The sequence below is a fragment of the Lissotriton helveticus genome, chromosome 3_1, assembly GCF_964261635.1.
Source record: "Lissotriton helveticus chromosome 3_1, aLisHel1.1, whole genome shotgun sequence".
Classification (NCBI taxonomy): Eukaryota; Metazoa; Chordata; class Amphibia; order Caudata; family Salamandridae; genus Lissotriton; species Lissotriton helveticus.
Genome location: NC_136061.1, coordinates 1,502,089,987 through 1,502,107,131, shown reverse-complemented (window position 1 = coordinate 1,502,107,131; position 17,145 = coordinate 1,502,089,987). Strand labels below are relative to the sequence as shown.

The 17,145-nt window shown below is 47.7% G+C and overlaps 1 protein-coding gene across 3 annotated transcripts in view; it reads left to right on the top strand.

Annotated features, from left to right (window-relative positions):
* The window catches only part of ARHGEF12 (Rho guanine nucleotide exchange factor 12), a 926,126-nt gene that overhangs the window by 622,495 nt on the left and 286,486 nt on the right, over positions 1-17,145 (top strand). For all 3 annotated transcript variants that reach the window (XM_078682163.1, XM_078682161.1, XM_078682160.1), the window contains 2 exons: positions 12,880-12,955; positions 15,568-15,729. In XM_078682163.1, the coding sequence (XP_078538289.1) occupies positions 12,880-12,955; positions 15,568-15,729 (238 nt within the window). The remainder of the gene's footprint in view (positions 1-12,879; positions 12,956-15,567; positions 15,730-17,145) is intronic.

The window sequence follows — 17,145 nt, the reverse complement described above, 5'->3', positions numbered from 1 at the left end:
AACACACAGTTCATCTTTAATTTTTGAAAACGCTGCACATTCACCCCGTAAGCTGGACTCTCTTGGCCAACCACTGACTATGAACCGTTTAACTTCTCTCAAAACAACATCCTTGTCCATCTCGCACATCCAAGACGTCTCAGATACGACGCTATTCACATCCTTCTCACCTATCAAAAACACATCCTTGATGGTAAAAGCTACTTCACAATCACTATTAATTCCAACTCCTGACAAGTCCACATTAGGTAACCTTGAAAGACCATCCGCAACTACATTATCTTTACCAGGAATATATTCTATATCAAAACTGAACATTTGCAGCTTTGAAGCTAAGCGAGCCAACCTAGGAGTCAAATTCTTCCCACCTTCAGGTTTCAAAATATTTACCAATGGTTTATGATCCGTGCAAATTTTGAACTTTTTCCCCCACACATACATCCTGAATCTCTCAGCAGCCCATGAAGCAGCCAATAACTCTTTTTCTATTACAGAATAATTGCGTTCCGATTTTGTTAATGTGCGTGAAGCATACGCCACTACCCACTTCTCTGATTTAACATGTTGAGAAGGTGGTGAACATTTGGAGCTACAGTGGACGAGACCCTGCTGGGTGTGTGGAGCGTCCCTATACTGCAAGAGTGGACAAACCTTTTGCCGGGTGCGTGGAGCGTCCCTGCACCGCAAGAGTGGACGAACCCTTTGCCGGGTGCGTGGAGCGTTGGGGGTGCAGCTGAGGGGCCTCCACCTGGGGAGGCGGGAGAGGCTCGTCCGCGCCGCCTCTCCCTCCCAGAGCACCCCACGGCGTCTCGCTGACAATTGTTATGGCCGGACCAGGCGATGAAGAAGAGGGGGGGGGGGGTCGGAGGCATATGCAAGACATCCCTCCCCCCGTGGCCTGCAAGTCGCCGGGAGAAGAAGGGAATGGGAGGACAAGTTCATTCCGGGCCGGGCCATTCACCCCACGATTTCTCCGGCCGAGGGGTGGCCAGCCGCTTCTCCACCCCAGGCCACAGGAGCGGGTCCCTTGGTTCATCCTGGGGACAGGCCTTGGCGCGTGGTGTCGCCTCCGGACTATTCGCGTAATGGTTCTCCACCCCAGGCCGCCGCCGCCGGCTTTTGTAGACTTTCTGACGCCCAAAAAATCTACTAGAAAGTAGCCCAAAGTAGCCCAACATTGCTACTTTGGGGAAGGAGGGACGGGAACGGCGTCAAGCAGACGGCGAAATGCATTGTGGGTTTGTTGTTGCAGCCGTTTGCCGTGTAAATAGTTGTTTAATATATTTTTGTTCAAATAAAAACGTTTTAACCTGTTACTTTGCTATAGAGTTGTATATTTCTAATATTTGCCTAGGGTTTGTCGTTAATTGGGCGGGGTGGTCGGTGGAGCCGAGCTGTCTCGCAGTCATCATGGCGTTGAGTTCGGCTTTCCTCACTAGTTTCATACTTCCTGAGGGGTTGTTCCTAATGTTTCCATTTCAGTGAGGTTGAAAAGAGATCTCATCAGTGGCCTACTGATTTTACTCGATTCCTTTTGTTTTTCCTAACGATTCTTATGTTCTTTTATTTGCTAGCACGACACAGCGGCTAATCCGCATTTTCTTTATATATGTCCTTTTTATTAGGGGTGTCCTCCGGTGGAGCCAGATGGTCTACCTCTAATAAATGGTCCGGGCTGAACCAACTACTGAACAATGGGGAGAAGATAGGCATGACGGGTTACAACGGGGACAAAAGTCAGCACTACCTATCCTTCACTACTTTGCGGAGACTAGGTAGAATATTTCTATTCTGCAGTATTCGCAAATAGGGAATACCCATAGAGAGAACCAATTCCAAACAGTCAAGTTCGGACAAACAATCAATCAATCAAATGAGGAATAAAATAGGCGCGACGGGTTACAACGGGGGCAAAAGCCTGCGCTACCTACCCTTCACTATCTGCAAAGAGAGAGATCTTCCTGTTCCTCTCTGTTTGTAGGCAGAGAAGATCCTTTCCAAGAACCAATTCCGAACGATCAAGGTCCGGTCAAACAATCAATCAGTGGGGGATAAAAATAGGCACGACGGATTACAACGGGGGCAAAAGCCTGCGTTACCTATCCTTCACTATCTGCAAAGACTAAACCGAGTATGGCGGCTCTGTGCTTGTTTGCAAATAGAGAATGATCCAAAGAGAACCAATTCCAAAACAATAAATGCTTGGATAACAATCAATCAAATGGAGAGGGAAGTAGGCGCGACGGGTTACAACGGGGGCAAAAGCCTGCGCTACCCACCCTTCACTATCTGCAAAGGGAGAATACTCCTATCCTTCCCCGTTTGTAGACAGAGAATCTCTCAGGACAAAACAATCAAAATGCGTAATACTAGTATTTTCCAATGACAATCAAACAATCAATTCGCAATTTGTCGTGTTTACACGACCTTACCCGGACCGTATGGACAGTTTCTCGTCTTCCGTTTCCAGCGCCCGATCGTCCTCTATTCTCCGTAATTGCTGTGGCACTCCTGATGGTTCCCAGTCAGGACCGTAGATCACTCGAGAGAGGTCTGTTCGGAACCAGTGAAGTTCGGATGATCGGCTGCCAGACAAGGGTCTATCAGGCAGGAGCTCTTCCCGATCGTTGCAGTCGTTCACTCTGTCGTTGGGACCTCTCTCACTGGATCCACGTGTCGCTGATGGGCCCCACGTTGGGCGCCAATTGATGAAAAAAGGGTTCAGGCAGATCAGGTCGTTTTACCCCTTTTCTAGGTTTGCCCGGCGTTAGCCGCTTCTCACCCAACTCACGATTTACCAAATAAAGAGGCAGGCGCTGGAGATTGGAAGGCAGGAAACAGGAGTTTATTTCCGACGGAACAGAACACGTCAGATCAGACAACAGGGTATCTTCTCGAGGTGCTCTAACAAGTTTCTCTACGGCTGCGTCTTTTATACGCAGGTTTATGATGTACAAACATTCCTTATTGCAATAAAGACTCTTTGAAGTACAAAAAGGGCATGTTTGGGACCCCAGCTCCAGGCCCATTCCCATACCGACCGCTCTGATGTTGTTTTCCCCTCCCAAATGTGATATGTGAATTGCAATCTGCAGCCGGACATTCCAACAGGGCACGAGGGCAGGAGGGGGTGGTCAGATCTAAGGTTGGGCAGGCGATAAGATCATGTTTCGCTATGCGGGGCCGGAGGGGTACATCCACGAGACCTAGTTTTATGATGTGGGACTGGGTCGAGAGGCCAGGTGTAGCCGGGGGGGGCCATCAGAAGAGAGGAAGGGTGTTCCTGGGAGGGATGCGGGGGTGTCGGACAGATCTAGGGGTGTGAAGGCCTTGATTAATCACCGTTCCTCTGATGTGAGGCGAGGTCCTACTGTAGGAAGCAATAAACTGCATCTGTTGGGCTAGGTGATGGCCCGGGATCAGGCCGGGCAACCGGGCAGGGAGGAAGAGGTTACCAAAAGGGCCCGTTCTATGAGTAGGATGAAAGAGCGAGGGGGCAGGGGTCCAGAGTGGTGACAAGGTCGTGTTTAGCGGTGCGTTTATGGCCCGAACAGGAGAGACCGGGGGCTGTCGGGGCGCGGGGTGCTTGCGGGGCTGGAGAGAGAGAGAGAGAGCGAGAGCAAGAGAGAGAGAGAGAGATGATGGCTATCGGCAATGGGCAGAGAGGTCATGACACAAAGATGGCTACTATCTATGTTCGTGATGGAGCCTAAAAGGGAACAAGATGGCGGGACCACTGTTTCGTGACTTTCTTTACCTTCAACAGTGGCGAGGGTGAACACAAATGAACGCCGCTTATGTACATATACATTTTGTCATTTTCCACCTTTCAAGATTAGTTGGATAACTTCAGCTATGAAGTGGGGGCCGTTGTCGCTCCATAGGATTCGACAAAGACCGTAGCGAGGGAAAAACTCTTTCAGCAGTACCTTGGCAGTGTTATCACGGGTTGGATAGGCTTCTACCCATTTGCTGAAAGCACACACAATGACTAATACATACTTCAGGCTTTGGCATCTTTCCAGTTGGATGTAGTCCATCTGGAGGACCTCAAAAGGATGGTCGGGGACCCCAAACCCTCCCCGGGGTACCACAGTTCCTTTCCCAGGGTTGTGTTGCAAACAGATAAGGCATTGCTGGACCAGGCGTCTGGCTGAGTCGGGAATCTTGTCGTTGTGCCAAACCCTGGAGATGAGTTCGATCATGGGGGCAGATCCTATGTGTGCGGGGGAGTGTGCCATAGTCAGTATGGGGATCAAGTATGAATTGGGTAGCAACCATTTGTTGGTGTACTTTGTCCGCCAGCAGCCTTCCTCGTCTTGGGGTGGGGTGGGGTGGGGTGGGTTGGATTGGGGTGGGGTGGGTTGGATTGGGGTGGGTTGGGTTGGATTGGAGTGGGGTGGGTTGGATTGGATTGGGGTGGATTGGATTGGGGTGGGGTGGGTTGAATTGGATTGGGGTGAACTGGAGTGGGGTGGATTGGATTGGGGTGGGGTGGGTGGATTGGATTGGATTGGGGTGGGTTGGATTGGAGTAGATTGGATTGGATTGGAGTGGGGTGGATTGGGGGTGGGTTGGATTGGATTGGAGTGGGGTGGATTGGAGTGGGGTGGATTGGATTGGAGTGGGGTGGATTGGAGTGGAGTGGATTGGATTGGGGTGGATTGGAGTGTGGTGGATTGGATTGGAGTGGATTGGCGTGGGGTGGATTGGCTTGGAATGGGGTGGATTGGAGTGGGGTGGATTGGAGTGGGGTGGATTGGATTGGATTGGAGTGGGGTGGATTGGATTGGAGTGGGGTGGATTGGATTGGAGTGGGGTGGATTGGATTGGAGTGGATTGGATTGGAGTGGGGTGGATTGGAGTGGGGTGGATTGGATTGGATTGGATTGGAGTGGGGTGGATTGGATTGGAGTGGAGTGGATTGGAGTGGGGTGGGCTGGATTGGATTGGATTGGAGTGGGGTGGATGGGTGGATTGGAGTGGGGTGGGTTGGAGTGGGGTGGGTTGGAGTGGGGTGGGTTGGAGTGGGGTGGGTTGGAGTGGGGTGGGTTGGAGTGGGGTGGGTTGGATTGGAGTGTAGTGTGTTGGATTGGAATGGAGTGTGTTGGATTGGATTGGGTTGGATTGGAGTGGGGTTGATTGGATTGGATTGGAGTGGGGTGGGGAGGGTTGGATTGGATTGGAGTGGGGTGGGGAGGGGAGGGTTGGATTGGGGTGGGGTGGGTTGTATTGGAGTGGGTTGGATTGGAGTGGGGTGGGTTGGATTGGATTGGAGTGGGTTGGGGTGGGGTGGGTAGGAGTGGAGTGGGGTGGGTAGGAGTGGAGTGGGGTGGGTAGGATTGGAGTGGGGTGGGGTGGGTTGGATTGGGGTGAATTGGGGTGGATTGGAGTGGGGTGCGTTGGATTGGAGTGGGGTTGGTTGGATTGGAGTGGAGTGGGTTGGAGTGGGGTGGAGTGGGGTTGGATTGGATTGGAGTGGAGTGGGGTGGGTTGGATTGGAGTGGAGTGGGGTTGATTGGAGTGGAGTGGGGTTGATTGGATTGGAGTGGAGTGGGGTTGATTGGATTGGAGTGGCGTGGGGTGGATTGGATTGGATTGGAGTGGGGTGGGGAGGGTTGGATTGGGGTGGGTTGGATTGGAGTGGATTGGATTGGAGTGGGTTGGATTGGAGTGGGGTGGGTTGGATTGGAGTGGATTGGAGTGGGTTGGATTGGAGTGGGGTGGGTTGGATTGGATTGGGGTGGGTTGGATTGGAGTGGGTTGGATTGGGGTGGGGTGGGTAGGAGTGGGGTGGGTAGGAGTGGAGTGGGGTGGGTTGGATTGGGGTGGATTGGAGTGGGGTGGGTTGGATTGGATTGGGGTGGGTTGGATTGGAGTAGATTGGATTGGATTGGAGTGGGGTGGATTGGGGGTGGGTTAGATTGGAGTGGAGTGGATTGGGGTGGGTTGGATTGGATTGGATTGGATTGGATTGGATTGGGGTAGGGTGGGTTGGATTGGATTGGGGTAGGGTGGGTTGGATTGTATTGGATTGCTTTGGTGTGGGTTGGATTGAATTGGATTGGGATGGGCTGGGTTGGAGTGGAGTGGGTTGGAGTGGGGTGGATTGGAGTGGGGTGGATTGGAGTGGGGTGGGCTGGATTGGATTGGAGTGGGGTGGATTGGAGTGGGGTGGATTGGATTGGAGTGGGGTGGATTGGAGTAGGGTGGATTGGAGTGGGGTGGATTGGATTGGAGTGGGGTGGATTGGAGTGGGGTGGATTGGAGTGGGGTGGATTGGAGTGGGGTGGATTGGATTGGGGTGGATTGGAGTGGGGTGGATTGGAGTGGGGTGGATTGGAGTGGGGTGGATTGGAGTGGGGTGGATTGGAGTGGGGTGGATTGGAGTGGGGTGGATTGGAGTGGGGTGGATTGGAGTGGGGTGGAGTGGGGTGGAGTGGGGTGGATTGGATTGGAGTGGGGTGGAGTGGGGTGGAGTGGGGTGGATTGGAGTGGGGTGGATTGGAGTGGGGTGGATTGGATTGGAGTGGATTGGATTGGAGTGGATTGGAGTGTGGTGGATTGGAGTGTGGTGGATTGGATTGGAGTGGATTGGCGTGGGGTGGATTGGCTTGGAGTGGGGTGGATTGGAGTGGGGTGGATTGGATTGGATTGGAGTGGGGTGGATTGGAGTGGGGTGGATTGGATTGGAGTGGGGTGGATTGGATTGGATTGGAGTGGGGTGGATTGGATTGGATTGGAGTGGGGTGGATTGGATTGGATTGGAGTGGGGTGGATTGGATTGGGGTGGATTGGATTGGAGTGGGGTGGATTGGATTGGAGTGGGGTGGATTGGAGTGGGGTGGATTGGATTGGAGTGGGGTGGATTGGATTGGAGTGGGGTGGATTGGATTGGAGTGGGGTGGATTGGATTGGAGTGGGGTGGATTGGATTGGAGTGGGGTGGATTGGATTGGAGTGGGGTGGATTGGATTGGAGTGGATTGGATTGGAGTGGGGTGGATTGGAGTGGGGTGGGCTGGATTGGATTGGAGTGGGGTGGATTGGAGTGGGTTGGAGTGGGGTGGGTTGGAGTGGGGTGGGTTGGAGTGGGGTGGGTTGGAGTGGGGTGGGTTGGAGTGGGGTGGGTTGGAGTGGGGTGGGTTGGAGTGGGGTGGGTTGGAGTGGGTTGGGTTGGATTGGAGTGTGTTGGATTGGATTGGAGTGTGTTGGATTGGAATGGAGTGTGTTGGATTGGGTTGGATTGGAGTGGGGTTGATTGGATTGGAGTGGCGTGGGGTGGATTGGATTGGAGTGGGGTGGGGAGGGTTGGATTGGGGTGGGGTGGGTTGGATTGGAGTGGGTTGGATTGGAGTGGGGTGGGTTGGATTGGATTGGAGTGGGTTGGATTGGGGTGGGGTGGGTAGGAGTGGAGTGGGGTGGGTAGGATTGGAGTGGGGTGGGGTGGGTTGGATTGGGGTGAATTGGGGTGGATTGGAGTGGGGTGCGTTGGATTGGAGTGGGGTTGGTTGGATTGGAGTGGAGTGGGTTGGAGTGGGGTTGGATTGGAGTGGAGTGGGGTGGGTTGGATTGGAGTGGAGTGGGGTTGATTGGATTGGAGTGGGGTTGATTGGATTGGAGTGGGGTTGATTGGATTGGAGTGGCGTGGGGTGGATTGGATTGGAGTGGGGTGGGGAGGGTTGGATTGGGGTGGGTTGGATTGGAGTGGATTGGAGTGGGTTGGATTGGAGTGGGGTGGGTTGGATTGGATTGGGGTGGGTTGGATTGGAGTGGGGTGGGTTGGATTGGATTGGGGTGGGTTGGATTGGAGTGGGTTGGATTGGGGTGGGGTGGGTAGGAGTGGGGTGGGTAGGAGTGGAGTGGGGTGGGTAGGATTGGAGTGGAGTGGAGTGGAGTGGAGTGGGTTGGAGTGGGGTGGGGTGGGTTGGATTGGGGTGAATTGGGGTGGATTGGAGTGGGGTGGGTTGGATTGGATTGAAGTGGGGTGGAGTGGGGTTGGTTGGAGTGGAGTGGGTTGGAGTGGGGTTGGAGTGGAGTGGGGTGGGTTGGATTGGAGTGGGTTGGATTGGAGTGGGGTGGATTGGAGTGGAGTGGGGTGGATTGGAGTGGAGTGGAGTGGGGTGGGGTGGGGTGGATTGGATTGGAGTGGGTGGGTTGGATTGGAGTGGAGTGGAGTGGAGTTGGGTGGGTTGGAGTGGAGTGGAGTGGGTGGGTTGGATTGGAGTGGAGTGGAGTTGGGTGGGTTGGATTGGATTGGAGTGGAGTGGGGTGGGGTGGGGTAGATTGGATTGGATTTGAGTGGTGTGGGGTAGATTGGATTGGATTGGAGTGGGGTGGGGTAGATTGGATTGGAGTGGGTTGAAATGGAGAATGAGGAGTTAGGCACATGTTTTAATGAGAAATGTTGTAATTCCTACACTGCACAAAACTGAAGTACTTTACAAATATATATGAGACTGAGGACACTGGTTTTAATTAGAAATTGATTAACTGCAGTGCTGCCCAAAATTGAGGCACTTTCAAAATCTGCATACTTTGTATTTGAAAAGGATCAGATGTGTCCAAACTTTTTGTTGCTTATTAGCAACCTGACCTGAAGCATGTGACTCGACTGCTTGTTTGGAAAGGTTGGAACATAGTGGGGGGGGGGGGGGTAGTGGGGCAGATCGGAGTGGAGGTTGATTGAAGTGGAGTGCAATGGGGTGGGTTGGAGTGGAGTGGGATAGATTGTAGTGGGGTGGAGTTGGTGGGGATAAATTGGAGTGGTGTGGATTTCAGTGGGGTGGAGTTGTGGCCTTTAACCCGTTGCATGCTCATGAAGGCTCCACGCCGTCATGAGCCACGGGCGGCTTGTGCTCATGACGGCATGGAGCCGTCATGCCGCTACCGCTCTGCCCACGCGGCACTATTCCCCCGCCTGTGCAGACGAATTAGTGAGTGGGCGGGGTCATGACGGCTCCACGCCGTCATGAGCACACGCTGCCTGTGACTCATGACGGCATGGAGCCGTCATAAGTACCAGAACGCCGTGCTCACCCCCACGCCACGGCAGAATACGCGGCGCAGGGAAGGGGATAAGCTACATCTTTTGCAACTTTGTCGCCTGAGATTGAGGACTTTGGCAAGCTTTTAAGGCAAAATAGAGTAGTTGCTGTGCTGCACAAAACTGAAGCGCTTTAAACAGACCTATACACTATGTATGTGCAGAGTAAAGGTGAAATGCATATGAAACTGAGGATACAGGTTGAAAGGAGAAATGGATACATTGCAGTGCTGCCCAAAATGTTTGTACACTTATTGTGTCACCCAAAATTGAGACATTTGAGAAAGCCTCATGCTTTGTGTTTGAAAAGGCACAGATGTGTCCAAAATGTTTGTTGCTTAGTGGCAGCCTGGATTGAAGTATGTGACTGGACTGCTTGTCTGGAAAGACTATGGGAGTGTGGATTTAGTCTAGTGCATGCAGCCTTCAAACTGTTGGTGCTATGACAAGAAACTCCGAACTCCAAAACAATTTAATGTAACAATGTAGGAAAGTGCCCTTTTTGACATGGTCACCCCCACTTTATGCCTGGTATCTGATGCAATTTTGACAGAAGTGCACTGGATTCCCGCTTTCCAGGTCCTTGATGCCAGATCTTTTTCCCTAAAACTGAACAATTGCCACCCCAATTGGCAATACCTTTAGCACCCTCTGTAAGTCTGTAGTAAATTGCGCCCCTAATACCTAGGACAGGGAGGCTAAAGAGGATCCCTGAGGGCTACAGCATGTATTGTGCCACCCTAGGGGTCCCTTCAGCACACTCATGCAATCTGCCATTGCAGAATGTATGACATGGTACAGAGAAAAGTGAGGACACAACCTGGCCTATCCCTAGTGTGCCATGCCTGCAAACACTGTATGCAGTATAGGCAAGTCACCCCTACAGCAGACCGTACAGCCCTAAGGCAGGGTGCACTATACTGGATGTGACGACATGTCTGCATGAGCAGATCTGCCCCTGTGATGTCTAAGTTGATTCTTCGATATCACAAATGAAAAGGGAAGCCATTTTAAGTACATGTGCCGGAAATTACTAGTTCCCCAGCTACATGATGGCTTCAGGGATACTAAAGATGTTTGGTATCAAACATCTCGTATTATTAAGCCCACACTGATTCCAGTGATGGATTTACTAATGCATGCACCCAGGTGTCCGCCTAAAAATCTACCAACTACTAGTGTACTGGCTGACTGGTGTAGACCAACCTGCAACCACAAACCGATTTCAGGCCCCCTGCTGGTGAGATCCCAAGCTCTCTGAGGGCAGAAACCAAGCCTGCTCCGGCCAGAGGTATTGTCACCTCTTCCAAGCAGGCTGCAAGTAATCGGCATGTCAAGGCAGGAGGCTTCAAAGTCCTCTTCAGCCTTTGATATGCGACACAGGTTCTCCCCAGACAGAAGAAATGTTACCCCTAGCCCTTGGCCCATTTGGAACCTGGACAGGTGGGGAAATTGGCTAATCAGGTGGTGTGTTCCAGTCAGGCTAGTTCCACCACTATAGTGGGATATCTGATGTGAACACAAAAAGTTGAATTCCAGCATCTTGGAATTTGGTAAAATTAGGCCAACTGTGTCAGGGGAAGTGTCCCAGAGGAAGTGATCATATAGGAGAGTGTGGACACCTTAAAGGTTAGTAGCCCATTGGCTGCTACCTGTCACTTCCTTTAACACCCCTACATTGAGTATTTAGGGGCACCCCTGATGCCAGAAACGTAGATTTCGCCAGATCCAGAAGAAGAGGACAAAGAAGAGCTGCAAGAGAACAAGAACTGAAGGCTGCTGTGGACTTTCGGCTCCAATCCCTGCCTGCCTTCCTCCACCAGTCTCAACAGTTGTGACCGAATGACTCGTCCTGCAGCTGAGCAACTACCAAGAACCACGGTAGACGGCCAGCCCTTTGCAAATTGCCAGCAATCTCCCTTGGAGCACAGAAGCTACTTCCCTGCAGTTCGCAGGCACCGAAGAAGCAGAGTCTGTTTTACCTTTTTGGCACTCCCCGGCCAGCCGGATGCAGCAGTCCCACACAAGTGAATTCCAGTTGTGGGAGTATGAGGCAGCGTGACGCGTTATTATCTTATTGTAAAATGTATGTAGGCTTTCAAAAACCTGGAGGTAATGAAGTCTGAATATCAGAAATATTGGTTGAAAAAATTGGGTTTGCTACACAAGTATTAATGTTTATATTGGCAAACAGGCTTAAGTATATTTTAGTAAGAAGGTTATAGTTTAAAAACAAATATGGGAAGTTAGGCCATTGGAATCCTGTGTTAAAAACAAAGAAAAATCAAACTTTTGATATGTTTTTTGGGCAATGATTGAAAACATAATCTAGTAAAGGGAAAGAGGAAGGGTTGTGCAGTGTACCCCATAATTAATTACATTAAAAAATAATTCTGAGATTAAACTGGACATTGCTCTTTTAAAAGCCTACAATGTTTAAAAGCCTACAATTTGTGAAAAATGAATGCAAAATTCAGTAGTACTGCATTAAATACTCCCAGATGAATCACTTGTTATTCATCTCAAATGGGCTATCCAGGTTAGAACACATGAAACCATGGCAGTGAATGGCGAGAACGATAGATCCTTTTCCAATATTTATATTGTTATGTTGATGTATTTAGCCAAGGTGTCTTGATCCAAAGAACCACCTGTTTTTCTTATCTGAGCAAGAGCATCTACTCCATCTCACCCATTTTACCCATATTTCCTCTCTCTCCTCTTCTCATGCTCCTTTGCATTTTTCCCACTCTCTCTGTCACTCCCCGTTCTAGCTCTATTCTCTCTCTCTCTCTCTCTCTCATTCCATGTTTTTAGTTAAGAATATTTCTTCTCATTGATAACTTTGACATGCATCTCTCTTTATGGCTCTGCCGTGGTCTAGAGGGTTCCATATTCTCCACCCACTTAAGTAAGACCTTCGCCACTGTATGCATGAACGAATGCACAATGTCACACGAAATTACGTGATAAATTGTCTTGAAAGTGAGGTAGCTTTTCTTGTGGTGCAATGTCCTCTCTCATATCGTCTCTCTGATGCAAAAATGTCGATTGAACCTTTCCTTGAGTCATTGCATCTCTGCTCCCAAACTCGAAGTTACGTGGTCACTCAGATCCCAACAGAAATAGCAAAATCTTTAATTCCATTGTGTGTGTGTGTGTGTGTGTGTGTGTGTGTGTGTGTGTGTGTTCTTGCCTGTGAGTGTGTGTTTGTGTATTACTTTAGTCTTCACTTAACTGAGAAATAATATTGCCTGTATCTCATGAACATATGCCAAAAACCTATACACTTTATCTGTTCTGATATCGCTACTCACCTATAACTAGAAAATGTTTTTTCTGTATTCATTTGGTACAGTGAGTTATAACATCTGGCTACCAGTCCAGGTTTTGATGTGAAAAGCTGCTAAATAGTTGACTATACAGGTTATTTTTTATTATATATATTTTTTTGTTTACTGATTACAATCTAGTGGATAAAAATCACTCATACGCTTCTTTTTTACTTACTGTGCAGAAGGTAGAAGTAGGATAGCAAGAAACTATCTGAATCTAATAACGCACTCAGACATGGGATAAAAGTGCCTACTAAACGGCTTGAAATATTAGCTTGCCAAAACGTACAACCTATTTAGAATTTTGTTTTGATTTTACAGTACAGATTCAAAATTGTATCTGTATTAGCTCTCTATTATGTACAAGAAAAGTCATGGTGCCATATAGTCATCTCCGAGTTCTATGGCCTTATAGCAAACTCTGCCCAGATCCTGGTCCTTCAGTATTTGCGTGTGTGACTTGGTGTATCTGCTTGCTTACTTCTCTTTTTCTTTTACAGACTTTGGATTTAACAAAGAAGAAGTTGATTCATGAAGGGCCTTTGAAGTGGAAAGTCTGCCGGGATAAGACTATTGGTAAGTAGCAACTGGGATGGAAGAAGAGTCAGGAATGGTCGTAACCGGTGAAAATTGGAATATTTTATTCCTCAACTTCCCTTTTTCAGGACTTTCAAGAAATGTTGACACTATAGGAAAATCAATGTAATACTCATGGTTGTACAGTGAGGTCAACAAAAATGCTCCTGTATTAAGATTGCTTTCTTCCCACCACCAATTTTTACGATGTTTAGTGGAGCCTCTCTTGCTGGAGACCACTGTCAATGTAACAGTGGGAAAAAAACCTTAATGTTTCCTGTCCTAGAGAGACACTTTGTGGTTCATACATTATGTAATTGGTTACAAATTACTTTTGAAAAATGAAATGTCTTGTCCCAGGCTACATAAGGACACTTTTTTGTTTCTCGGTTATCGATTTCTTATAGCACGGTGGTGGATGTGCTGAGTTACAAATTTGTTCTGTTGCTGCTCCTCCTTGGTAAGGTTTGCATCTGGTTTTACACTTCTATAGGACCGATTTTTACACTCCTTTACCATCAGTGTGTGGCTGATACTTCTTTTAACTAGAAGCTCTTAATCCTTAAAGTTGGCTACTGAACAGCTAGTTTTAGTCACTGTACAGTATCTATCCCTTTTACAGAATTCTGTGTTTTTTACCCTTTTAATATGTTAAAATAATTAGCTTTCCTTGTACTTGGTAACTGATGTTCAATTATTATTTGTCGAGCATTCACATGCAAAGTGGCTTCCTGGCATTCTGACACACTTCCTATCCTACAGCCTTTTGTTGTAAAAAGTATTTTGTAAACAGCCATGTTCTAAATAATTTTCTAAACTGTGCAGATGTAATTTGATCTGCAGGTCCAGAGGTAAGATTTCCCAGATTTTAGCAGGGGGGTCATACATTTTTCACCATAGCCTTCTCAGGTTGAATATTTTCTGGATTCACATACTGTATATTATCCTGTCATGTAGAATTTGGGTGGAGAATTAAATCTTTTTTCCTATTTATTGTTTTTCCCTGTTTCTAGGAAACCCTTCAATGGGTATATCCCCCACCCCTCACTCCACTCCACTCCCAGTGATGTCAGACTAACGTCCACAGTGCACCATGCATGCTCACAAACATACATAGGCTTGCCAGTCACAAAAGAAACCTTTGCACGGTGCAAGCCATCCAAAGTTGTTACAAACTAAAAAGCGTAACTTCACTATGGATAAGGGATGCCCACAGCCCATCCCCTTGCATTTCATAGGGAATATATTTATAAATGACATTTAACACTTAGCACATGGTCATCAGGCCAAACGTTCAATAAACTATTTCGTAGGCATTTAAGTTAACAGAAAAACTCAGATGGGCCACAAGGCCATAAGACCCTTGTTCACAAACCAACCTCCCAAGTGGTGGAAATACTGCTACATACTCAGTGCACAGCGTTTAAATCTAGAACAGATTCATGCTGCAAAACAAAAAGATCACTTACTTGTAGGTGTAGTTATGCAGCTTGAAAACCTTTCTGGATTAACATGCACCCCCCACCCCCAGTCGCCCTAAAAAGGTTTAAGACCTAAACAAGGTGCAATCGCTATATAAGTTAAGGTACACAGCCCTAGAACAGTACAAGGCACCAAGGGCTGCTGAGTGTACATATTCATCTGATGTTATAGGAGGGGGACTACACCCACCTAAAACATAGAATAGAGGGATAATTCAGAACTCCACCACTATATAGCATTATAACACTCTTCATGTGAATCCAGAAATGTCTTCAAACAGCAAAACTGCTCCTACAGATAGTAACCTTTTCATTGCTGTCTGTACCTTGAGGTCAGAGAGAAATAATTGATGCACCAGTAGAGGACCTCTCCCAGGCTATGCTATGCAAATTTGTTAGACTTATTGATTGATTTTTCTGTAGTAACTATTACCTTGAAAACAATTCTGCTGCACATCGTAGAAATTTTGCAAGTGGGGTGATGAGATCACATGTGCCCAGGGCAGTGGTATTCTGCCCCTGCTGAAGGTGATGCAGCAGTTTCTCAGGTGCCACCGGGAAGATTGAATTGTCATAGCCTAGTTCAGAATATTCTGAGGCATTAATAATTGGGACTTGATGGTGACTATCAGAAAGAAAAAATGGCCTTAAAGTACTTTAGTTGGAATTAACAGGCTCTAGGTGTTCAGACTAAATTCTGAAGCTATGGTTACTAGTCTGGGCCCATTGTTTAAGCCACTCAGGATATCCTCATGTGGACGTATCCTGAGTAGTTAAGAGAATCTTTCTTAGGTGTATTAGGCATATTAAAACTTGCCCTGCGCATTTATGTTATTATTTCTTCAGCACAGCCAAATGGCATTACCCATTCTAGCTTCTAGGAACTAACCCAAACAATGCACTGAAAACCAGGAGAAAATATGACATAAAATACAATCAGTAACAAGAACATTGATCAGATGTTTACATCATACATTTTCATAGTATTTCCCCCCTTCCTGTTGCTGAGTTTACCTTAAAGTATTAGCTCTACCCTCCCCCTCTATTTAGGAGATGTAGAAAGGAATTCTTGATAATACAAATGTACTGTTTGCCTACAAATATGTTGCCCTTCTGTATTTCGTTTCTCAGATCTCTATACTTTGTTGCTGGAGGATATCCTGGTTCTTCTGCAGAAGCAAGATGATAAGCTGGTTCTAAGAAGTTATAAGGTCCCGAACCCTTCGGGAGAGAGCAAGCAATTCAGTCCCATCATTAAGCTCAGCACTGTGCTAGTTCGACAGGTGGCTACAGGTAAATATTTTATTTGATTGGTAGTTTGTTGTCTAGGAGACAGTGAACAATGAGGATGAAAATTGGTGGAGATGTGTCAGGACTGTTAACGGAGGATGCAGGTGCCTATACCTGAAAATATGTAGTTCAATCAGAAAGATGAATGCTGAAGAGGGGATGGAGAATCCCTGTGCACCAACAATCTTAAAGCAGAAGTGAAATTGAGTGGACATCACCACAAACTTAGAAAGCAAGACCCGGCAACAGATTGTCTAGGCTGCACCTCACGTATTAATCATTGACAGTAAAATGTCCCATGCACAAATCCTCGGGCACTTGCCGCCGTTTAGTGTCACTGTTCAACAGACTCCAGACTTGTTGTACGTAAGGAGGTGCACCAGGAAGAGAAGTCCTATCTCATAAATCTTGCAAAGAAATCCTGTATTTTTTCATCTTCAAATTTAAAAAATACAATCCAGCCAGTGTGTTTCGTTCCAAAACACTCCTGGAACTTCGTCAGGGCTTTGAATTTCATTAAGGCCAACACTCATTAATTACACCAATATTCCAGCATTGTTTGCTGGCTGTTTATCAATTCCCATGGGCGTTCTGGAGCCCCATGTCCGTCACCATGATAAGTGTGTTTTGTAGTCTCCTTGGGGTCTGGTTTCAAAACCCTGACGAAGTTCCAAGAGTGTTTTGGAACAGAACACGTTGGCTGGATTGTATTTTTTTAAACTTGAAGATTGATAAATAAAGGATTTAATTGCAAAATTTATGAGATTGAACATCTGGTTCGTACATTGTTCCGCCCCAGTTTGAAACCGTTCTTCGGGTTCTCCTTGATGCGCAATCCACTCTACCCTTGACGGTATTGTTTCGTACCGGTTTTACCGAGACGATGTATCTGACACCCCTCTTTCCGGCTCTGCACCAAAACCGATAGTCAAGCCTGCCGGCTCGGAACAGAGTCGACCAAATTCCTCTTCGGAGCCAAAACCTTCCAGTTCAAATACCAAATCTGGCTCGGAGCTGAAATTCTCTGAGTTGAAAGGAAAGCATGCTTCGGAGCCAAAACCTTCAGCTCAAAAAAGCGAATCCATCCCGGCATCCAAACCTTCCGTGCTGAAATCAAAAGACAGCAACTTTGAACCTTCTGACTCTAATTTAGACATTGTTCATCCCAAACTGGATCCCAAACAAAAAAATATTTATATCAATCCTGATACAGGACATATTCATGCTAAATCTCCATTTAAACGCAAGTATCTTTCTGAGGACTCTCACTATAACATTCCGTAAAAGGAGGAGGAGGATGTGTCTACCAACCCTGTTTATCCTGCTCTACCATCCCCTCCACTTCTACCATCTTCTCCACATTTAGATCCTTTACACATTATGCCTCAAGGATCTCCACTTTCACAGCTTGAAGAGGGA